We start from the raw sequence: 24,462 nt of genomic DNA on the forward strand, positions 1-24,462 counted from the left end.
GTGCGCACATGTAAAATGGAAAAGAATATTTTTTTTTTTAATACAGCGCCTGAGTTGCAATGACGTGTTTTGTATCTGTTTCCAGTTAAGCGGGGACTATTATTTGTTTTTAAGGGTAGATAATATCAACCCAGTTATGCTTTTGATGAAATAGACTTATCTTGTATGTGGGTTATTTATTGTTGTTAATGTTAAACTCTTGATCTAAGATGTGTTTTTGTGGGAGTTAGATATCCTATAAAATAGGTAATTTTAAAATCTTCTACAGAGTCTTTTTAAAAGGAATCCCCTCAAAACCTCAGGTGGTGCTTTGAGGTTTAACCTTCTTTCCTGAAGAATTAATATTTAATTCATTTGTCAAACTCTAATTAAAAATAGTAGTATCTTCTGTTATACTTGAGTTGTATCTAAGAAAAAAAGAGACCTGTAATATAGGACCTCAAGGACAAGCTGCAATATAAATTATTTGATTTGCAGGTCACATCCTACTTTATTACATAAAGACTAACTAGATCTACTAATGAATAATTATTACTCCATAAAATAAAGGGGGGGGGGGGGGGGGGGGGAGGAAAAAGCCTGCAAGAGTGGAATACTGATTTGGGGTATCACTCTCAAAGTAAAAAGTAAACCTTAAATTCTGAAAATTGCAAATATAATATTTTCCATGTAACCTAATAGGGCAGTCCTTTATAATAGATTGACTAGCTGTCAACTAAATTTGTAATTTTAGATGAGATGGGGTTTAGACCAATTTTAAGATACAGTCTTTATCCAAGCCTGCTCCCCTCCCCCCAGTAAAGTAGACACAGTGTGCCACAGAATTTTATTTCATTCCTAGTGTTTCTGCTGCAGTGGCAACACAGATATTTCACAGTTTCACTGTAATGCTTTTATAGGCTTCTCTGGGAAGCTAGATGGTGAATGAAACGTAGATCTAAAATTAATTTGTATTTTTTAAAAGCTCATTTATTGATAGCACTGGATATTTGCTGGAATCCTCTTGACTAGCCAAGATTCTTTCCCTTCCCCACTTTGTGCTTCATACTTTTGTTCTTAGAAGGGGAAAGCCCTTTTTATGTCAGGTGTGAGTCCTGGGAGGGGGAAAAAAAAGTGCGTGTGTGAGTGTGTACGTGTGCGTGCAGAATCATAACAGGCATTCAGTCCCAGCTGGGCAATGACACTAATTGCCCAGATCTCATGGATGCCTGTGATGCAGCGTGCTCACTTTCTCTCCTTCCCTATCCTCTCTAGGGATTTTTAAAATGCAGTATTTGAATTTTGGTAAGTGGTAAAGACCCTGCCCTAGGACCCATTTGACAAATGAGAAGCTGTGCAGCATCAGCACCAGCCGACTGAGCCTCACTGAGTCAATCTCTCTCTCTCTCGACTAGTCAGCAGCTACTGTTGTGAGACAAGCTTCAGCTCTCTCTGTCATTGAGGAAGTTCCATTTGCTCATCAATAGGCTGCAGGCTGTGTCTTCTTTTTTTCCTCTCTGTTAAAAATTCGTAGTTTAAATCTACCAAGTTGCCTTAGCTGATGAATGTAGGGATCTAGTGCTGGGGAAAAAAAGGCATTCAAGAAATACGGTTTCTTAAATAATCAAAAGGAAAAACCCGTAGTGACAAGATAGGGCAAACGTGCTTGCATGCAAGCCCCCTCACTTGTTCTACGTAGACTTCAGAGCAACACCATGCAGCATCCCCTTACGGGTGCAACCTGCGTGGCACTGCCGAATGTGGGCATGTGTCCCCAGCTCTCCTGTGCCTTGACTTTTATGTACTTACAGCAGGTAAGTTTGCTTAACTTTTTCTTTTCCTATAGTGCCTGCTTTGTCAGCATCGTTTGGGGGATTTGTAATCTCGTAGATATTTTTTGTGTGAATAGACTGTATAAACGTCTCCCACTGTGTGGAGTGACTGTTGTGCCTGCACTTAAGAAGGGTGAGAGTGAGTAGAAAATATGTTTTAACAGAGCATCAAGCCTTTTTGCAATGTCTTTATTGATGCTGTTTATAGATATTTAACAGAGTACTTTGACTGCATTTCTCGTGGATACTGTAACAGAGTTTCAGCCATAAAGGACTGCTCTTTATTCACTTGCAGGCATAAATTATACTTCTAATGTAAATGTGCCCAATGGCAATTTTGTTTAAGCCTTTTTTGAAGCCAGGAATTTTAAGTCTGTGTTGAAACATGCTGCTGATTAAAATCAAGCTGTTTTTTAGTTCACCAAAAAGGAAAAAGAAAAAAATATTTATAAAGCTATATCTGTGCAGAATTAATACTTCTACCACTGAAGTGTATTGGAATGGGTTTTAAAAACAATGTTCTGATACCAGCAAATGATACCAATTTTTTGTCCATTTTTAAGATTTTTTTTTTAAATTCATTTCATATAAATTTTGCTTCTAGGGGTTTTTAAGTATTTCCACCCCTCTCCCTCCTCAAATTATTTACTATTTGGTACCCTTTCTCTGTTATAACATGAAATAAATAACTGGATAATAACACATTATTTTTTTAAACTAGTATTTTGGAATCATCATTGTATTTTACTTCTTTATTTTATAACCAAATCCACCATTATAGAGAGTCATCTAGTAAGTATGCAGAGCCAAGACAGAAATATGTTATTATGCAAAAATGATTAATCCTGTTTATTCTGTTACTTTCTGCTGAAACTTCAGGGAAAAAATTCTTGTGCCTACTGTAACAAATAGGGGCATTTCTACCAACTTCCACTACAATAGTTTATATGCATATTGACTTCCATGAAACAGCCTCTAACTTTATTTCTGTATTTACAAATGCCTGAAAGATGTTTTACAGTATTTCTTTTTGTTTCTAAAGATTAAACAAAATAGATTTAAAGCTTATTTTTATTTCAGAATATTCATTTTCTATTTGCTGAAAGAACAGAACTCAAGTATTTGCAGGATATAAACCCTTCTGTAGCTTTTTTTTTCTTCAGTATTGTAGTATAAACCGTTTCTGACTTACAGCATGGGAGTGCATAATAAAAGATTCTTGTATACGCCCTAGATTATACATGTATGTGGGAGGGATTCATATGTCTGCAATTAAAATTTGCATCAGATAAATAAGATGTATTTAATATTAAAAGAAATTGCATGTCACAACTATAATGTATGTTCTTAGTAGTTCTGTATTCTGGATACATTTTGGAAATGACATTTATAGATCAGCTTTAATGATCCAGTGTGACTTGTGCACTTACTGGTTGTATACAAAATGTACTCCTGCATTTTGCTGGATTTGTTCCTTTGAGTTTGCCAAACAACAATTTGTATGTTAAAGATCCAGCTTTTGAAAGGAAAAATGTGAATTAAGGTGAGAGGTCAACATGGCCACACAAGGAGCTGATAAAGGATAACGTAAAGATGAGGTTAGGTGCTATAATAACCTTCCTGTGTGAGCTATTGCAGTATCATTATGCAAACACATCTATAGTATGGCACTGCTTTAAGGTTTAAGAAACTGTGCAACCATAATGATTACTTTAAAATAGTGAATTCAATTCCATCTATTCCATTTGAGAGAAAGATGAGAAGTGATTGGTAATGCACTTTACAAAGTGCTATATCTAGCGGATAATTTTTAACTCTTTAAGTGGATTAACTGCCACACTGAAAGTATCTACTTTTTTTTTTTAAGTGTTGGCTTTCTCATCTGGTTAATCCTATTGGCAGTTCAGAATCATTCTGCCTCTATTGATCACAATTATATATAAGTTAAAAAGTCATCTGAATTCCTGATGATAATTGTGGCAGGTTCAAAATTCTGTGCTTGTTGCTTCTTTTGATTGCTGGTTGGCATTTTAGTTACTCTGGATTCCTAGAGAATCAGATAATTATCTTATTTCAGATATGATTTATTATTTTATGTATTTGGTTAAGTATTTCTTTAGAAACAATGTTACTTTATCTCAAAATTATTCAGGCAGAAAGATAGTTCTGTGGTGACATTACCTACAAAGCTAACGTAACATGGTTCTGGTTTAAATAGGAAAGGATAAGAAGTGGTTTGTATTTTTGAAAAACATTAATAAAGTTTTACCATGACAGCCTACTTGTTTTTTTATTTTTCTATTTTTCCCATATCTGATAATTTCTAGCAAAGCTACAAAAATACCTGTTTTATATGCCTAGTGCAAATATCACTATTTCAGTGAAACTGTAAATGTTTTTCTCACTCTATAAAGTTGTCTGGTGATCTTAAATACCAGTAACCTAAAAGCTTTATCTGGGAACTTAATAACTAGTGATTCCCCCCTGCCTATGGACCCTGTAACCAGCAGTATATAGATGTTATGTGAACCTATTGAGTATTTTTTCTCTAAAAATTGCACTTTAGATGTGTCTGCTCACTTGCACCTCAATTAAAATGAATTCAGACATCTGTATTACAACTGAGCTCTCAGTTGTTAAACTTTACTATCTATTTAAAATCTATGAAAAAATTATTCTCCATTTCTGTGTATATTTGCTAAATATGCTAGTATTCTGTCACATGTAAGTTTTTATATGTCTTTCCTGAAAGACTATAAAAGGCAATACATTCTTCTCAAGATGGGCAAACCAGTCTTCCTGTCAATAAATATTTATGTAGCCATGAGGATGGTGGTTTTCTGTGGAGCTGTATTAATCATTTGGGAAAAAATCTGTGTTTTGGTAGCCATTTAAAATTGGTCGTTATTTATTTGCTAAGCTAACACGCTTGGTCAGTTTGTTAGTATAAATGGATAAATTGTTTTCCACAGTGTACCCACAGAAGTGCTTTAGTACTTTGTCCAGTGTTAGAAACTTAAGTATTTGCTCTGATATCTTCCAGATTACGCACATATATAATGTTTGAAGAGCTAAGTGAGGAACTGAATTTTTTTTTTTAAATGGTTCGTGTATCCAGGATGCTTTACCTAAAAACATTTAAAGCTTAACTGTTGAAAATAAAGTTGAAAATAAATAAATTACAGAGGCCTAGTTCACGTTATAGGTTAACTGTCAATAAGACATTCACTTGAAAAAGCCAATAATAACTGAAGGATGCTTCCAAGTTAGTTAAGCTGTTTGAAATGGTCTGAAATTATTTGGATGTTCTCTTACTAAGATGCTTCTAACTTTAGAAATCCAGAAAGAGTTTTCAAACAACTTTAAAGCCAAAATGACTCTATCAGTGGCAGCAATGAACAGAAGGAGGATAGATGGTTTTGATTTGGAAGTTTTTACTGCGTCATTATAAAGATAGGGACAATTGGGAAAAGTGTAGATTCATTTGGGTTAGAATTTTACCTAGTGTCAATATTTAAAGATACAGGAAAAGGGAACTTGGATTCGTAGTGCACCCTATCGTTTGGTAATATTTTATGGTGTTAGAAACAGCTAAATACATCTATTTTCTCTTCTCCTCCTTAATAAGACACATCAATGCAAGAAATAATTTCTGACCACAAGCTTACATCAAATGCTAGCATGAAGTAATTTTTGCAGCAAAATTTTTGACTGCCTGTAAATTGGGATTTAGCGGATATTAAGGGAGGCTTAGTTCTTACCTGGTATTTCCCTATGATATAGATTTGCCTGGACCTAGGGTTATTTAGTTGGTATTTTCTGAGTAAAGTAACAAAGTCAACTGTTGTTTTGAAACATCACATAATATTCCATATCATAGTGTACAGTACTGCTGTCATTATTTTAAAATTGGTAATTTTTTTTTTCTGTTTAATGATGATAGATGTGCTTTGTTTTAAATAGTGAAGTGGTTTGTACAAAGGGTAATTCCTCTTAAATGGAGCAATTGCTCATAGTGGACATTCACAGATCGAAAACAATTGAACTGAAACTTCAATATCAACCTTTTCTGTCTTTAACAAGAGAGTAGTTCACGGTACAGCTCTTGTATCAATGATGAAAAGAATCCACCATGAAAACAAAGCAAAAACCAACAAACCCTCCATCTCTACCCCAGCTATTCCATTAGTGCTTACATGGTAAATTAGTGTAATTTTATTTGGGCCTTAAGCATTATGACTATGGAGAAAAGCTGAATTCCCCACTCGGTTACTTATGTCATGCTTCTGGATCTGATGATTTATAGGAGTCTGAAAGACTTTTTATCACATTCTTTCTTCATGGCTTAATTCAACGTTGATTTATTTTGTAGCATTTTCAATAGGTGTAGTCAATAGTGTCAATAATGGAATAAGGATTAGAACAGATTATCGTTGTGCTAAAATTGTGTAAAGAACTAAAATGGACGATCAATTCCTGGATAGAGTTTACCTTTTTTATAGAGCACAAGCACATCAATTGCTGAATGCCACCATTGCAGTTACAGTTCTAAGTACGTGACTTTTGCATTTTATGCCTTAGTAAGTCCTCAAAGCATCGGGTGTGTTAGTTGAATTCAATAACTGGTGTTCTATGATGACACTGTTTTAAACCTATCATGAGAACACTGCCTTTCTTTACCTAGTCCATTTATAGAACTTACTCTGTGGCTCTCCTGTAAAATCAGTTAATCTGACTTTAGCTCATGAAAATTTTAAGCATCTGTTAGCTTACAAATTGGAGTCTCTGCACAATTTTGTTCCTCAGTCTGCTATTTCATGGCAATTTTCATGTGAGAACATACAACCTCTGCTTATGACTGCATGAGTGAAAAGAAGTCCACGTTACTAATGCTCACTCACCATCTGTTTTTCTTACAGCTGGGCCTTGAATAATTGTCCAGTAGCTGATGGACTGAGGGTAGGCAATCTTTTCAGGGTTTTCTGAGTCATTTAACCAGCTTCAGTGCCCCAAGAGAAACATAGTGCTTGTTTATTCATATGTGTAGAGTGAAAAACTGTACTTTGTCAGATAAATTATAGTAGACTGTTAAAACAAGAAAAGGAATTACCACGCTACAAACAGTATCATGTGGATGCTTTTGCACCTAAGGGGGCAATGTGGCCCTCTTAGGGAATTTTAGTGTGTGAATGAAACAGACCTCAAAAGGTGGGAGTGTAATTGTTGCATCCAGAAGTACTGTTAATGCAGAAGTAAGGGATGATGTCTTGATGTGCTGTTTATCCTAAGTAGGGTAAATAAGACCATTTGGTATTCACCAATAAACTTTGAAGCTGGTATTTGAGACTTCACCTCTGATTCAAGACAAATTTACATGTTTACATACCTTTTGTCTCCCAAGAGCTGTTTTGTTGTTTTCCAGAGACTAATGAGAAGTGGCTTAGAGATCAAGTGCTATAGCACTATTCATTCTGAATAAGAGCTAGTTTGGGGCATTTAACTACAATGTTGTCAAACAAGGTCAGTCTCTCCTCACAACAGCGAGAGGAGGTCCTTTAGTTAAGTACTCCCCTCTCTAAATACTAGAACAACCACCACCACCCCTCCCCAACACACAAAAAAACAACAAACCAAAAACCCACCAAACAACCCCAAACACGCACACACCCCCAACCAACCAGAATCAGTTAAGAAGGTTATTTGCTGCTTTGGGATACAAGAGCAGTTGCAAAGGAGCTTCCATGTGGCAGAAGCAGGTGAATATTTTTGGCTAAGAATCATTGTTTTTATAACTGGGCTCTTTGAACATTTTAAAACACTTCAGCTGAAAAGTGATGGCTGGATTTTCTGTTGTGAACTATTTCTAAATTATCACTATTCATTTAGATTTGCTAAATATGTATATGGATGGCTCTTTTCTGGTGTGGTGTTTTATGCTAAGGAAAGTGTGTGGTGGTTATGTAAGCGGGGTTTTTTCTCAGGGCAACTAGCAGATATTTCGTTCAGTTTGTTTAGATTTTTGGACCAGTAGCCATGCAATGCTAAACTATGAAGTTTTTTTTTGTTTTTCAATGTGTGTATTTCTGAACTGGTAATAAATACTATCATTATGTTAATATTAATTCTGTTTAAAATATTTTTGAAGTATTTAGTAAGTCATATAAATGAAAGTGGTGAAATTGTGACACTAGAATTTATCACCTTGCTTTATAGAGTTAGAATAATGTTAGTGGAAAGGAGAAGTCAACACCATCTAAGAATCCTTTAAGCTTTCCTGCCTTTTAAAGGTGTATGTGCAATTGATTTATCAGTTTTAAAGTGTGATGTGTAGTACAAGAGCTCTCCTGAGGAACTCCTGTCATTTCTTTGCTAGCATTGCTCATTTACCTCTGAGTTGCCTAGTGTAGCGCCATTGACTTCTTTTACATTTTGCTTCCCCTCCTACACTGTCAGTGCAGCAGCCCAGTGAATTTAATTAGAGAAAATAGCATATCTAATGTCTATAGTATCCTGACTAGTTGTAGTTGGGCCTTTGGTCTTTTGCACTATAGCAGGCTCCAGCTGTGGAGAGATCTCACTGTGTTTTGATCCTGCTCTTTCTCGTTGTGTTGAACACATGCAGAATCAAAATTAGATACTGTAGTAAGAACTGAAGCATTCAGTGGATTATTTTTTGTTCAGTGAGTCACTGATTTTTTTTTTTTTTTCTCAGATACGGAAAGAAAGCGTGTGGTACTTTGGAATTGAAATAGTAAAGACGTTCAGATGCTCATGAATAAGAATGCAAATGCTTTCGTCTTAGACCATTTTTTAAATTTACCTTTTGACCCTTTATATCAAAACACACCAAAAATTGTTGGTCTTCCTATTTGTAACATCTTGAATATGCCTTTTTTGTAACTGTGCATAGATTTAATAGTATCATCTCGTATATATTCGTGAGGTGTGTATATACTTATGACACGCCTTGCCTCAACTCCTTACTGACTTGCACTAACATTTATTATTATTGTTGTTGTTGTTATTATTATTATTTAATTTTGAAGACTGCTTCTTTGTTTTTGCTTCTCATAGCCTCTTCTTTTATAGCTATCTTCATTATCTCTACTGTGGCCAGTAAGCCTTCTATAAATTAAATAGTTAATTACAGGTATTCATCGTGCGCATGAAACTTTCTTCACAATCAAGGAGTGATAAGGAGTTTTAAACTATAAGCTTATGTTTTCATAACGGCACCATCTTTCACAAGACAGTGTGAATTTAAAGCGTTTGTTTGAAATAAGTTTCAGTAAGCATTACAGAGGGAGACAAAAAACCTGTTAAAAGTTCTCCCAGAGAATAAGAACTTGTCAGAACAGAGCTAGAGTGAAAATTTGGGGGTGAAAAGAAGTCAGACAGCCCATATATTCAATGGGTGTCCCCTCCTTTCTTAAGCTTTTTTTTTTTTCCTTGTCATGTATTAGTCCTATCTCTGGGATGTTACATGGCTGCATAGCTCAATTAATGCTCTATGGCAGGAGGAGGAAAAAAATGTCTCTCTCCTGTCAGAAGCGAAGTTATTTACTTTCAAAAGCTGACAAAATAGCACTGCAGGGGCTTCATTTATTTCCGTTCGGAATGTCATTATTGTGTAATGCAGAGGGACTTCTGCATGCATTGCAGGCTTAGTCTTGCAATCTTTAGTCTGCTGGATGGCTGCATAAGTGTAAAATGGCACACTGGAATGTTCCCCTGTTCTGACTTTAGCTCGTTCACTTTTGCAAAACTGCATTCCATGTGTCTTAAATATTTACTGCTTAGATGGCGATAAATTCGTTTGTCGGTGGTGTTGATGCTTGATACATTCGGAATCATGCTCTGGCCTAGCTGAAAGACTGATTGTATCCTTAGTTACCTTTATAATGTGTGTCACTTTTCCTGATGGGTAGCATATGGTTTGAGACTTTTTCAGCATTACTTTCTTTCTGTCATACTCTTAAGTTTTTCTAAGTGTAGCCCCCAAAGGAATATTTTAGTGCAGAATGTTTTATAAAGACTACTTGGTATTTCATTTCAAAGTTTGAAAAAACATTCAACTTTGTTGTTGTTGTATTGCATGTACTTCAGAGGCAAGATAAGTAGTTTTGATGTTCCTTCTCCAAGTTTAGCATGTGTCACTGCAAAAATACAGCGAGTGTTCAGAAATTGCAATTCGAAGAGCTTTGGTTTATTTTTCCTTTCCCACTGCTACCATCTTTTCCAGCTCCATTTAGAATACCATTCTTAGCACATAGACATGAAATTGCCTGTTGGTCTGTGGAAAGATTTTTGGTACACCTAAGGTAAAAAACACTGATAGAGCTAACTTCAGGAGTTCCTCGTGCCCAGACATTGCCCTTCTTTCTGCCTGCTCTAAAAAAAAAAAAAAAAAAAAAAAAAAAATAAAAAGCTCCAATGGAAAATTACTTCATTTGGAGAGAAGTCACCTTTTCAGTGATAGCTGATTTTTTTTTTTAATTTTTTTTTTGTTCTTGTTAATAGTAACCCCACTTTCAGTAGATTTTTTCAGGCTTTTTTCAGTTCAAAGTGGTAAACTAAACATTTAAAAAATTTTAAATTTATTCATTAGTAGTAGATTTCATTTAAACACAACCTGTCTTTAAATCAAGGGGAAAGGATTCTACTTCTACATGGGCTTGCTTGCTTCTTTCCTTCTTTTCTCTTCCTTTATTTGCAGACATAAAATCCAATAAATTTCTATTGCAGTTGCTGGGCTTGGGGGAGAAAAAGGAGAGGAAAAGTACAAAGCTATTGGGAAGCGTCAAACACGGAGAATGATGAAGTACATTTCATAGCAGCCAATTCCAACCCCAAAATCCCTGTTGTGCAGGAAGGCTTTCCAGCTCACACAGGAAATTCAGCCATTGCACGGCATAGTATTAATGATTTATACACACCGCACCACTGCTTTTGTTCACTAGCAGAGCCAGGTTGTGTTAATAAAGGAATTTCAGGTAAAAGGGTCCCAGCATGCTGAGTTGTTTTGCTCAATGCGGTGGATGCTGCCTTCATAAATCAAAGGAATTTCGTGCTTTACAACCTTTCAGAGCTGCTGAGGGTGGTTTTTCTTTTTTTTTTTTTCTTAATCTGATTCACCTAGGAATATTTTCATTTCTTTTCTATAAAGAATGAATGAACTACTGGATGAGATCTATCTCAGCTGTTTTAAGGTTGATTGGTTTGCTTCACAGTGGCATTACATTTCCATTTGTTTTCCATTTGGTATTTATGCTTTATGGTGTTATCTATGGAAAGAGGCTAGCATGGTTTTATTAACATAAAGAGATGCAGATCACATTATATTCTGTCTTGTTTCTTAGAAATAACTAAATAAAATGTAAAGGCAAAATATGCTTGCAATAAACAAAGCAATTTTGTATTCTTTATCTAAAATTAAAAAAATTAATAACACTTATTAAAGCATTTATCATTTTAAAATCAAGATAATTTTTTATTAGCAAAAATAAGCTTCCATGTTCTTTTGCAATAAATATAAGTGTTAATTTTCAAAGTTGTTTTTTTTTTTTAATCTGGAAACTTTGTTTTCTAATAGCAACTGCAGGATTGGGTACTTAATTTTGTATTAATTTACATAATGATTCTTTTCAAATAGTGGATCGATATTGATATTACTAAACAAAATACGTATCTACATTTGATTATAGAAGTGAAGATGAAGGATGGCTTTAAAAAAAGCTCTTAATTTCTGATGTGAAAGAGTATTAAACAATGTTATGGGACACTCATAGAAAGTAAACACTTGGTTTGATACCTATGGAATCTAATCTTTACTTTCCATTATTGTTTTACAAGGGGGTGGGGGAATGGGTGTTAGGAAATAATTACAGGGAACATGTTTTGCAGTTAAAAGGAATCTGGCTTTCCAGGGGAATCTTAAGACTTTGTATTACACAGCAGGCACAGTGTTTTTAGTCTGTTTGGATCATTTGGAGTCATTGATTCATGTAGCTTTTGCTTACAGAAAATGTGACTGCCCTGTCCTGGTGTTGTTACAACAGAAAATATGGTTCCCTCCTAGCTTTATGAAAGTCAACAATGTAGGAATCAGTAGTGCAGAAGTTAAAGCTACTTAATACCAAGAGGAATTTTTTGTTTGTAGTTTGTTCTGTAGTCTGAAGGCAGATGAATACCCTCTTTTCCATTTTCATCACTGGTTTGAATCACAGATTAATATAAGACAGGTGCCCAGTAAATGAGGTTTATGTTTATAGAGTACCATTTTTCTGTTTGTTTGTCCTCTATTATTTGGGTGGGTGAGTGTTTCATTGTATTTAATTATGTCTGTGAGGCACAAGACAACAGTCAACATCTGCTCTATTGTTTCCTTGGTTTACAGATAGCTTTGATGGGTTATTAAACAATCTATTTTTCAAACAGAAAACAGGGAAACAAGCTGCACCCATATTATGTAATTTTGTAAAGGTATATTATGTAATTAGTTGTCTAGTATTTGCACAATGATCTTTTATTTTGGTTGAATAAATGCTACTTCATTTAAAAATACGTGATGATCTCAGGCAGTTTTTGTTTAATAGTGAATTTCTGCTTTATAATGTATGGGTTAAGTTGATTTTGCCACTACTAAATTGATTTTGCCATACATTTTATATTGAAATAATGCTCTTGAGTTATGAATGCTAATACAAAAATTAGAAATGTGTATTACTTTCCATTAATTACTGAAACAGCTACTGATGAACTCTTACTGATTACAGAAATGTATTAATTAACTTGAATTATTTCTGAGTAAAAGTTTACACTGTTGCCAGAGCATCAGTTGAGGAAGGCAATGCTCAGACTACTTTTACTCTGACAGACCTTACTCAGGGCAGAGCAACCATGCATACTCCCCAGCCAAGAGAAGCTGTACTGTGTGAGCAGGGAGACAACACTGTAGAACTTGACTCTTCTACAAATGGATTTCCTGTTGAAAGAGTGCTTGTTTCATTATCTGTTTTGAATTTTTTGTTGTTGTTGTTTTAATGTACCTGTCAACTGTTTTAATTTTCTTTATGTAACACTGATGTCCACTATACTCTTTCTGGATGGACTAAGGTAAATCACTGAAAATTTCCAACTATGCAGCATGTGATTGTTTTGGCCTCAAAAATAAAATGTAGGAGAAAATTTTCCAGACACTAATGATGAGCAAATCCTAGAATTAGGCTTTCTGTAGCTTTTATCATTACAGAAAGTCGCCTATTAAAAATGTTTAAGGAAGAACATGAGTTTGTAGTATTTTAATGTCTGAGCTGCCACTCTATACCATTATAGAGCTACAGCTATCTATAGCTCTTTCTTACATGTGTACATTCGAGGCCTTTGAAATGCTGTTAATGTAATCTGGTCGTCTTATGTACGCAGGTTTTCCATTGAAATGTTGTTCAATATCATTTTAATATGAACTAAACTACCCCTTGTATATACATAAAGAACTGAATTCAAAGGGGGGGGGGAGGGAAAACCCAACCATAGTTACTCAGAAAAGTATGCATTATTAACAGTCATGTAGGACTGATGTTCCAGGCCTTTGTTTAAATGTAATTTTGCAAAATGACATTCAGTTTTTAGGATAGAATGAAAATTCCTCACTTCTTTCTGCAGGGGCTTGTTAGAAATACTTCATAGTTGCCCTCTCACCTATCCATGTGCCTCAGCAGCAAAAGATGTGAATGTAAACCAGGGATTTCAAATCTCTTCCTTCAAGTGTCAGTAAATGCTCTTTAATAAATTTGGAGGATTACGCTTGCAGTTTTGACTTTCCACAAACGTGACAAATGGAAACTCAGACAGGAACTTCTAAATACTTTTTTCAAAAAAATGAAGGAATGCCAGGGTAATGCTGTTTGTAGGGAACTTTGTTTTCAGGGTGTTTCCAGAAACACACTGCTGGGTGGGGGGGAACTCTGGTTTTGTTTGGGTTTTTCCTATAATGTTTATTGCTAAACAGTTTGGTAGGGTGTGTCTCTTAGGAACTGCTTCTTATAAACAAACGTATGTGTTTGTATACAACTGAACAAACCATGCAGGTGTCTTCAAATGCATACGTGGGAATGGAGCATTCACAGCCTCTTTTCTGGTATGCAATGCAGAGATGGATTTTAATGGGAAAGAAAACTAGGATCAGAATTTCTGCTGGAGTAGATCAACACAGTTTATTGACTTCCACTAAAGATGTTATCCTTGGCTTTGCTGTAAAATTAATGCATTGTACAGTTTGTGTGCATTTTTTTCTCATAATTTTCTTGTATATTTTGCTTGCGAATAGTTTTAAGTACTTATTTGCACTAAAATGATGCAGGCGGTATGTACCTGCTTCCAGCAGAAAATGAACTTTGAAACTGCTTTAGAGAAACTCTAAGGGAAAGTTATTTTCACAGATTTATGAAGGAAGCTGAGTTAGAGCAGGTGGAGTCTGATTGGTGATAGTGGTGGATGCTGGTGATTTGCATAGCTTCACAAGGAATTGGGGCTACAGAGCACAAAACTCCGTAAAACTTTTCAGTATTTTGTTTGTATGATCTTAAAGAGCCAAGTGGGCTGAAAAGTAGAGGATAAGAATTCAGGAAATTTAGCTCTTTTACTAGTACCACAAATGGCCAAATAGATCAGTAAACAACAAAAAAAGTTCTTCACGTCCATTGCTTATGCACTAGTACTAGATTAAGAAAGCATCTAAGGAAGCAGTCTGTGAAGGAGACCTATCATTAGGAAAAAAATTGAGGGAATTATAAAAGCCTTTGAAAATAATTTCTATAAGAATTCACTAGTCCCAGTTGACTCATTAATTATCCTGAAATCTGACAGTTCTGTAGAAGCAGCTGTGTAGCACTTTTCTGTCATTGCAATACCAAAGAGATGTTACAATACCAAAGAGATGTTCCAATAATAGCGTTTATAATCCAGATGTGCAAAAGTTGTGTCTGTGGGAACAACAGAATATGAACTTTCAGTGCAGTTCGTGTTTGTTGAGCAGTACAAGTCAAAACTTGTAGGGCAATATTACAGTTCTTATTTTCATTTGTTCCTGGTCAGTAACACACATTTTGGTGTTTTGCTTTTTTACTAAACAGTATCATGGGTTGCATTTTTTTCTGGTTAGGGACAAATCACTATTGAAAAATCTTGAGAAAAGGTAAGATGCTCTCAATCAAAGAGTATGAGCTAGATTTTTGGTGTCTGATCCTCCTATGTTAAACTGCAGGAGAATTGGCTACATCTCAGGTCTTAGAAGGAGACTACTTTATCTTATTTCTTGCAGCAATAAAATGTTACTCATATGCAGCTAATAGCCTTAATATCAGCTAAAGTCAGCTAAAGTACTGATTTCAATAAAAATAGAAATAATCCTCTTCTGTTGTCCTCCTTCTCTGCACAAATTTACACCAGTCCTTTGCTGGTGCCTTCCAAGGGCACTGACAAAGGTTGATTAAAACCTAAATGACGGTGAGATTATGAAGGCCATCCTTTCTTTTTTCCCTTCTAATATAAAATCAAATTAACCAAAAGCAAAAAAGTCGCTAAGTGGATGACAGGAAAGGCTCTTGCCATCTGGCATTGATACAACAGTGTACGGTTTTTCTGTTCTTCAGTGCTTATTCTATCCTCTTCCGTTAACTCTGATCAGTAGCACAATTCCCGTAGGTTTACATTGTCCTGAGGAAGTTGTTGTGAGAGGTTATTAGAAATCAGATATTCACATGAATTCAGTATCCCCTGTGGTTGTTGAAGAAAATAATCTGTTTGGTAGAATAGTTATTTAGGATTGGAATGTATAATGAATAAGTAGAATATTGTCTAAGAGGTCTTGGGGCAGGGGAGGAAAGAAACCCATGATATGATTCTTTAAGGTGAGATCTCTTTACTGTATTACCAGGAAGGTTTGTCTGAAGCTTAATCCAGGGAACTTTATTCTTTCAAAGTAGTTTTCCTGTGTAGTAGTATGTGAAGGTGCCTGCAGAGAGTACCAGAGCAGTTCCACTCACATTGACCTCGCCTCAGTCACAGACCTTCAGCCTATGGGCAGAAGAGATCTGACCCATCTCAGGAAAAGGCAGGCGCTCCTATGCTGTGTCATCTGTTGGCTGGGCAGGCCACGCACAGCAGCTACCTGTAAGACATCAGACTGAGTTTAGGAGCAGTGGCTGAATTGCTGAACGTGTGATTAAGCTTGTCTCCAAACAGTTGCATTAGGAGATACCTATGAGACTGAATTGACTTCAGACATAAAGTAGCAATGAAGTTGAAAAAGCTTTCTTAACTTTGTGGTATTCAGATCTGGAGGCAAACTTCATATCAACTCTGCCTTCTAATGCTTTCAGCCAAATCCTGCCTGCCTCAGATGCTCCTAGCTTGTAGTTCTTGGCTAAACTTCAGTACTTAAAAACTATTGCCGATGTCTTGAATAGAGCTGAATTATGGCTTGGATTACATCTAATGCCTTCAAGTCTTAATATTTTTATCTCTGGAGGATATAAAACTTGTCAGTTGTGAACAGAAATTCCCACTGATCCCTTTAAAGACATGTAGGGTCTTTATTATTTTGGGGGTTGAATAAGTTATTTCTCCAGGGCACCCTGCCCACTTGGGATACCTACCCTATGCTGGTTTCTGCAATCAAACCATTGCATTTGGCGTAGTGGGGTGCTTGAATGATGTATTTGTACAGGCAGGAGGCATGATTTAATACAATCTCATGATTCACCATACAGTCCTATTAATATGAACTTCACTCAGGAGAATGAGTAGCTGTTACTTGTCAGCAAATCCTGAGTGTATTAAGGGGGTGAAGTTGTATTGAAAGATCCTACAGTGATACTCTGCTGTTCCCAAGGGAAGCAAATGAAAAGCGTACTTTGATGAATAAAGAATGTGCTAATTGGGGTCAAGAAGTCATAGCTTCCTGTGATACAGTAGTTAGAGTAGCCTGACAACAGCAATAAAGAGAAGTCTGTCTGACCAGATTTGGCAATAAAAATATGTGGTTATCTATCATCACCACACAACCAAAGCCTGACAGGTGACAGTGACAGGCAGGTAGCTTGTCTGTTCTAGAATACACTGTTATATTCCTGAGATCCTGTTTTATGCATGTTGGGGTCAACTAGAAGGCAGCCATGAGCTGATACCGAGTGAGACTGGTTGTGTGCTCAAGTATTGGCAAAAATCCTGTGTGGAATGGATGATGATCTATCATGGCATTGCCTGGGTATATCAATAGGATTCATTAAGAGTGGATATTGATTAGAAGTCAGTCTGTTCCTGATTTGCAAGGAAAAATATATTGTTGCTGCTGGTCTGTATTTGCAAATGAATGTACCCCAAAGAGAAGATTACAGCCTGCTCCTACCTGTGGGCAAAATACATGCAAAAATACATATTTCTTGGGCATCTTATATCCAGCACATGAAAGAGAAGATTAAATGAATGACATTAAGGAGGATATGTGAAAGTATGACAGTAATGCATATTTTGTGAAATACATATCTCTATAGCCTGGCAATTTTTTAAAATAAAGATATATGTGATACTGTTTATAATTTATGCCACTAGAAGATGTATGTCATTTTCAGTAGTTTGGCTATGTAACTGCATGATGTCAAACAAACATGAGTTCTTGAAAGTGTCTGTTCTACATTTCATACAAAATTTTCAAAACCGCTTAACTTCACATAGATTGGAGGCTTATCTCAACCCTTTACAAAATGGCAGATAAGAGCAGAGTAGTGAAAGATATCTGAAGTGGCCTGGAGATAGGAAAGAGTTTGTTCTCAAAGAAGCCAACAGTGAAAATACAACTGATTTGGTACACTATCCAGCTGATAGGAACTATGTAATAAAAGCCAGTATGGAACTCTAAGAAAAGGAAAGCAATGCGGTGCTCGTTAAGACATAAGAAACATAGGGAAGACCTTTGCAACACATCTTCGGTGTTGTGAATAAGTAGTAATGTACACATGTCAAAATCAACTCTTGGTAGTTAAAGCAGTAGTAGTTTCCTTTAGTTCTGCAGCTAACTTTTTTGAGTGATCCAGGACAATAGGAGACAAACAGAGAAACTCCCTTCACAAGTAGAATTGTACAGGCCCATGAAGCTGTTCATTGACGAAGCTGCCCTACAAATGGCTTGCATAACCATGTGTGCTGCACTTTTTCTAGCTTGAGAAGATGATTTTCTGTGTCACTTCTCGCACAGTCTAATGTTATCCTTCTTCCTAGTTCATTGCCTTAACACATTAAATAACTGAAGTTCCCAGATTCATCCTGCTTTAATTTTGACATGAATGCTGGCACAAAAAGACAAAGCTGGTTGCAATTCAGAATCTTTCTAATTCATATGAAAATACAGATAAGTCAAAAGGCGCCTATAGCTATTTGTTTGGCTGGCTTTTTCAGGGACTAGTGGTTCACAGATTGTTCTCTGGTTTTGTGCCATGATACATATGGATGATGACACATCCTTATGTTTCTGTGGTAGCCAAAGGGAAGTCCAGCCACAGAGGCATCCCTTAATTCCATTTTTTTTAACCTGCTTCCTCTCTTTAGCATACATTTATGGCCTATGTAACTGAATGTGTTTTGCGATTCACTGAAGGGTAAATCAGTCTATCTGCTATCAGGAGACAAACATGTATCTCTAGCAATCTAATCTAAGCAGGAACTGAAGGTTTCTAAGGATGTAGAAGAGGGCAAGCCATTTATGTAAAAATCTCTGCTTTGACATGTTCCTGAAAAAGTGAAGCGAAGTAGATGTATACCTTTTGAGTGCATGTGTTCTTTCATGTTACTGTTATAGGTGATGATCTCTTTGTACCAGACACAGTTCTCTTCAAAAGGAATTTACAGTTTATGATGGGTACAAACGTATAGCTGACTTGCAGAGGAACAGGGGTATTGGTTGTCATGCTACTCAGCAGTCAGTTCATCCCCCAGTCAATGTTTTTGTGTGGCATTCTGGCAAGAGGAGGTTTTATTTGCTGAAAGAGAATATTCATAGATGTTTATAGGAAGTTCTTACCTGGTATCAGGAAATTATAGGAGAAAGCATTGATGCCACTTTAAGTGTGGTTAGGAAGTGAAGGCGCACTAGTAATATTCAAGGCAGTGTGAAGATACTGATCTTTCAGTTGTTCACAGCAGTAGCTAGGGTAAGAATAGGCTGAAGTGAGCCCTTGAAGGTGATGACAAGTACCGTATAGTTGCTCAGGTAGTAAAAGGATGTGTTGTGGGACAATGCAAGGAGGGAAAGGAGAAGTGATCATTGTGGGAATGTTCCAAAAGAAACACAAAGAAAGCATGCCATTCTTTAGCCAGTGAGATACTAGAGGAGCAGGTGAATCAGTGCACAGTACTGACAACAACAAAAAAAGTTTGGAGTTAGTCAGACCAAAGAAAAAGGATTTGCCATGTACTTGAAGACCAACATTTGCTGAGATACTGTACTTCAAATAATGTGAGACCAATTGGCCTGTAATGTGAAGGCCTTGATTTTTCTAGGGCTACAAACTGTTTCCCAAATATGCTTGCTAAGTTTTTTGTGTGAGGTGATTCTGTCTGAACCTCTCATAATCAGCAGAACTATGGTTATTTATCTTTCTTTATCTTTGAAATCTCTAAATTTGCCACCATTGTGTATTTAAAAGAAAAGGCTAGAAAGCTGAACTTCAGTGGAACTGAAGCATTGTTGGTTTCCGATTGAAAGAATCAGCTAGGTTCATCTTGAACTGCAGCTAGTTTTTAATTTGCTCCTAACAGCTAATGTAATTTTCAAATAGAAGCTTTAAGTTTGGAAGAAAAATGTGTTAATACCAAATGTGCTGTATCCCACAAGTAAGTGTTCCACATAATTGAAAAAGATGGACTCTCCCACTTGTAAATAGTTTCTATATCCTTGCCCTATATACTAGTATAGACTGAGATGCTCAATAAACTTGACAAATTCTGACAGCATCCTCCATGCTAGTATCAGTATGAGGTCAGTAGATATCTTTAATTTGTATATGTGATATCTTCTACTTTAAAAGTTGCTGAAATATCCATGTTGTATTTTGGTTCTGTGTTAAGTATAATAGCAGTTGGCTGGGGATTTGACACTTGGCATGAACAGGTCCTACATGTACTTCAAGCTTTGCTGAGAAGAGTGGAATAGAATCAGCAGCTGAGGACAGGGGTCAAGTCTGGATAGTGCTTCTGGTGCCCTAGAAGAGCCTTTGGTCCCAAATGGTTTTTGCAGAAAGGTGGAAATAGTCTTTGGAAGACAAGTGTAGTAGTTATAAAAGTGGCAGCAGTTGTGTTTGGGAGGGTGGGGGAAGACATATAGGATAGCTTTTTCTATCTACCAATATTTCATTTAATGCCTGGGTTTACTTACCTCAGGCAGTGCTAATCAATGGCAGCTCACCTTCTGTTTCAGAGCATGCACGGTACCTATCTGATAATACTTTTTTAGGGACCCTAATCTAAAGTTGCTGTGGATGATGGAAGCAGCCATGAGACTTGGAAACTACTTAATCCTCTCAGTTCTGGGTTTTCCTTTACCCCCAAACCACTGAGAAATCTTAACGAGAAAACGGAGAGCACTTGTAGAATAGGAAAGGTGGCCAGAAAGTGGGAGGCTTGAATAAGAGCTTAAAGGAATCAAATATGACATAGGATAAGCTATGAAGAGGGTGCCAAAGTGGTACCTGAATTATTTATGATCTGTGAGATGACAAATTTGGGCCAATGTTGCAAGGAAGTAGAAATTATTTGAAGTTTGTTGGTGTTGTACAGCATTTGGAAGAACCATTGTTTGTGGTATTTTTAACTAGATACAGGTGTTAAGAAGAATTAATTATTTGGCAGAAAGGTGGTCTAAATAGGTTACTTCTGTCAGGATCTGATTAGAGTGTTTGTCATTGATTGGCTGATGACTGCATTGCAGGGATCTGACTTTTCCAGGCAATGTAACTCCAGGGAAGTTGCTGAAGTCTTTTTTACCTTGAACCATAGCAAAACTAGGCATTTGCTTTTGCCTGGGGGAATATTTTGGTCCTTGTCTAATGTGCCATTTAGGTATTACATGTAGGTGGGATCAAAACCTTGGCCCTTCTTGCATTGTTTTCATTTTTCTTGTTCTGCCCGAATTTGTAGCCCAGTTTTCCGGCATACTTCTGGCTTGCTTTCTTTCTGTGTGCATCTGTACTCTACAGTGGTCTCCCTTTCCTTCCCATTTCAAATGACTTTTTAGCAAGACTGCAGTGAAATCACTAGTAGAGGACTCCTGTCAGTAGTTTCAGTTCTGTGCTAAAACATAAGATTATGGCTAGACTGCTGGGCCTGAAATACTTACATATTTTGTGACCTTCTACTGCTACCTTAGCTTGCTTAACCTATGCTGTTCACCTTTAAAACCAGCTTTTCATAAATAATACCTGCCTTTTAGCAAAATTCTGCAGAAATGAAACAAGATTGTATATTTTATTTGCGTATATATATATTTTATATATAAAACTAGTGTTCATCTATTTTCTTGTTCTTTTCTCCTGTCTTTCATTTTTAAAACCAGTTTTCAGTTTCAGAAAATCCTTGAAAACTTTCAATGAAAAAAAACCCCAAAACCAGGGTTTGGAAACAGATAGCTGAAAGAAACATGCCCTCCATTAACATACTGAAAATGACTTAACATGTCATTTTTTTTCTAACAGCATTATAGTTTTCTAGAATGTAATGGAAGTGAAAGCTGTATAGTTTAAAATAGATGAACTCCCCTTTTCCACCCACACACATAGTTAATTTTTTGCAGGGACTAAGAATGCTGGAGTAGGCAGGAAGTAAGTACTGTCACCACCAGTGGCTTCAGGCAAGTGATTGATATGCATGGTACTGACCATTCTGGCTTTGCCCTAGCAAAAACATTTAGGCCCATGCTTAACTGTAATCATGCTAGAGGTCCTGCTAAAGTGAAACAGAATTATTAGCGTACTTAATACTCTTCTGGCTCATTCTCTGAGTCCTCAGCGCTCTTTTTGGTCAAGTTTCATGTATTCAATATATTCTTGCAGAACAGGAGTGACCATTAATGCTAACTAATGGTGAACTGTAAAACTTAAGACAAATTTCCTTTTTGTGTGGCTGGGAGGGAGAACAAATATGTTGGTATAAACTGGTGAAGCTGATGTAGTTGTATTGGCGTAAGTTCAGAATTTGGCATGGGGCGGAGATGCGAGTAAAGCTGTATTGTACTTCTGTGGTTTTGATTCACAGAGGTTTGTGCGAACTTAGGTAGCTGGTGCACACATGGGACATCATCAAAGAGCCCAACCAGAAAGTCAGAGCTTGGATTTGGAGTGCCATACAGCTATACATTTAGAAGCATGTTGTTATAGTGAGGCAAGCAAAGCATCCTTTCATTAAAACAGGTAACTACAGTTTATTTTCAAAGTTTATTTTTATATATTACAATCTGCAATGTAATAAATATAATTGCTTTTTAGACATTTGATATTGTCATTATTCTTGAATGTTTATACTGCTTGCAAAGGAACTGGAAGGGTCCTCCTGTCAGTTGCCGAGTTCAGGTTACCACTATTATTGGCATCATATAATTTTCTTTTATAAGCTATCCTTTTTTTACTGTGGATTTGGAAGGCTGTTCTAGACCCTCACTTAGGCAACACCAAAATACTTTTTAAAAAAAACCTTGAAAAAATATTTTCAGCCTAAATTTATTCATAACTAGTTTTTCCTTGATTTTTAGTGTGTCAGGGTTGTCCTTAGCTTAAACAGTCTCTTCTTCCTACTGTTTTTTTCCCCTGTTCACAGATTTTTTTTGCTAGGATAAACAAATCAAACTTTCTTAGGTTCCTCTTACAACATAGTTGCTCCATTTCCCGGAACTACACAAAAAGGACTTTCTTTACAGCTGTTGTAGGTGAATTTGACCTTTTTTTTTGTAATGTGGATGAAGAGAACTGTATGCTATTGGAAGTACCTCTAAGAAATTAATTGAGAAATAAAAGAATAAAAGAAATACTGATAATTTGCCTTTTCGTATTTGCATCGTGCTAGCAGCTCAAATTCCTTAAACAGATGCAATGAGGTCCTGCTTTTCTTCCTCCTGAGTTTAGAACTGAAGTTTCTGTTACTAGCAGAAGCATGACCTTACATTTTGTATTATTGAATTTCATCCCGTTTCTATTAATGCAGTCTGTAAGGTTGAGCAGTTCTTTCTATATAATATTCTTATCCTTCTCAGTCTTGACAGTACCTTCCAACTTTGCCATCAGGAAATTTCATCAGCGTGTTGCCTTGTGCCAAAATAATTAATGAAAATGTTAAGCAAAAACTGTCCCAAACCAGGTCACAGAAAAGCTTCCCTTAAGCCCATGCTCCCCTGTACGAATCATCTTGCTCTTTAAGTTTTCTAATGTCTTATCAAATACAAACATGCTGAAACAAAACAAGACTAAGTATTTTACAGAGCAGTTTAACAATCCTTATTTATGTCAGTTGTCCCACTGGAGTCATTTGAGTAAAGCTTGCAGAATCCATTTTATAATCTCCATTCCTAGGTGAAAGAAATCTTCTTTCCCTTAAAATGCAGCTCACTCTATTAGACCAAACAAATATGTAATAGTTAAAATGAACTTTTTTTTTAAGAAATTAAATACTTTTAAATGAGTTGTAATGGCAACTCGCTTTTTCATATGTACCTTTTGTTTGTATATTTCTATATGAAAGTTAATAACTGGTTTTGTATTGGAATTTATGAAAATCTTTTGGCAAAACCCACGATGTGTCCTCCTACTGTGTGCTTAATAATTAAACTGCAGGGTTCAGTTCCTTAATAAAAAAAGAGCAAGAAATATGATTAATAGCTAAGCATAGTCAGATAACCAGTGTGAACAGCATTATCCCCAATAGAAAAGTGAAGCGATTCTGTAACAGGAGATGGAACTAGGTAAACATCACTTGATCATGTGACAATTGCAGTCCTTATTGGCAGTCTCTCAAAAAAGCATCATAGAGGGTCACAGTTCAACATCTAAAGTTAGAAATGGTATAAGGTTGATAGTAATGAGGGCCAACATGCAGCTGCTAAGGTAGATTTCTAAATCACTGCCTTGATACATGAGAATCAATTACTGAAAACCTTTCACGATGGTCAAAATGTGACATTAAATAATTGAGTATCACATCAAATCTTGTCTGCAATTAGTTATCTGGAAAAGTAATTATGCAACAAAATCAAGTAGCTGAAATTAGTGATGTGAAGCACCCTGGTTATTCAAAGACTGTAGGAGAGGATTTTTTTTTTTTTTTGACTTGTGACATGAAGTTTTAAGCACTTAACTAATTCTTTATGGAATTAAAAAAGTCTTGCTCAATTGTAATTTTGTCATTAGTCATATCTGCAATAGAAGATACATTGCACATGAAACAGGTGTTAATGACTAAGTTTGTTTTGTCTAAAGTGAAAATGATTAGCTGTGGAAGAGAATGTCTTGCAAGTAGTACATTAAAAAGCAAATCTGTTTTGTTTAGGGGGAAAAAACCAGCCTAAATTTCATTCTTTTGTCTCTTACACTAAGAGTGTAAGTTTAATGGGAGA

The 24,462-nt window shown here is 36.1% G+C and overlaps 1 protein-coding gene across 36 annotated transcripts in view; it reads left to right on the forward strand.

Annotated features, from left to right (window-relative positions):
* RBFOX1 (RNA binding fox-1 homolog 1) overlaps positions 1-24,462 on the forward strand; it is a 1,354,570-nt gene that overhangs the window by 1,058,966 nt on the left and 271,142 nt on the right. For 2 of the 36 annotated variants that reach the window (XM_069809891.1, XM_069809892.1), the window contains exons 1-2: positions 1,180-1,793; positions 22,116-22,270. The exons of 24 other annotated variants lie outside the window; for them this stretch is intronic. Coding sequence is in view for 5 of the 12 variants with exons in the window: in XM_069809885.1 (XP_069665986.1) it covers positions 1,650-1,793 (144 nt within the window). In the remaining 7 variants the exon portion in view is untranslated. Of the gene's footprint in view, positions 1-1,171; positions 1,794-22,115; positions 22,271-24,462 lie in introns of those variants that run through there. 10 more of the 36 variants (XM_069809880.1, XM_069809881.1, XM_069809894.1 and 7 more) reach the window with 9 other exon arrangements.

This window comes from Haliaeetus albicilla, chromosome 22, assembly GCF_947461875.1.
Source record: "Haliaeetus albicilla chromosome 22, bHalAlb1.1, whole genome shotgun sequence".
Lineage (NCBI taxonomy): Eukaryota > Metazoa > Chordata > Aves > Accipitriformes > Accipitridae > Haliaeetus > Haliaeetus albicilla.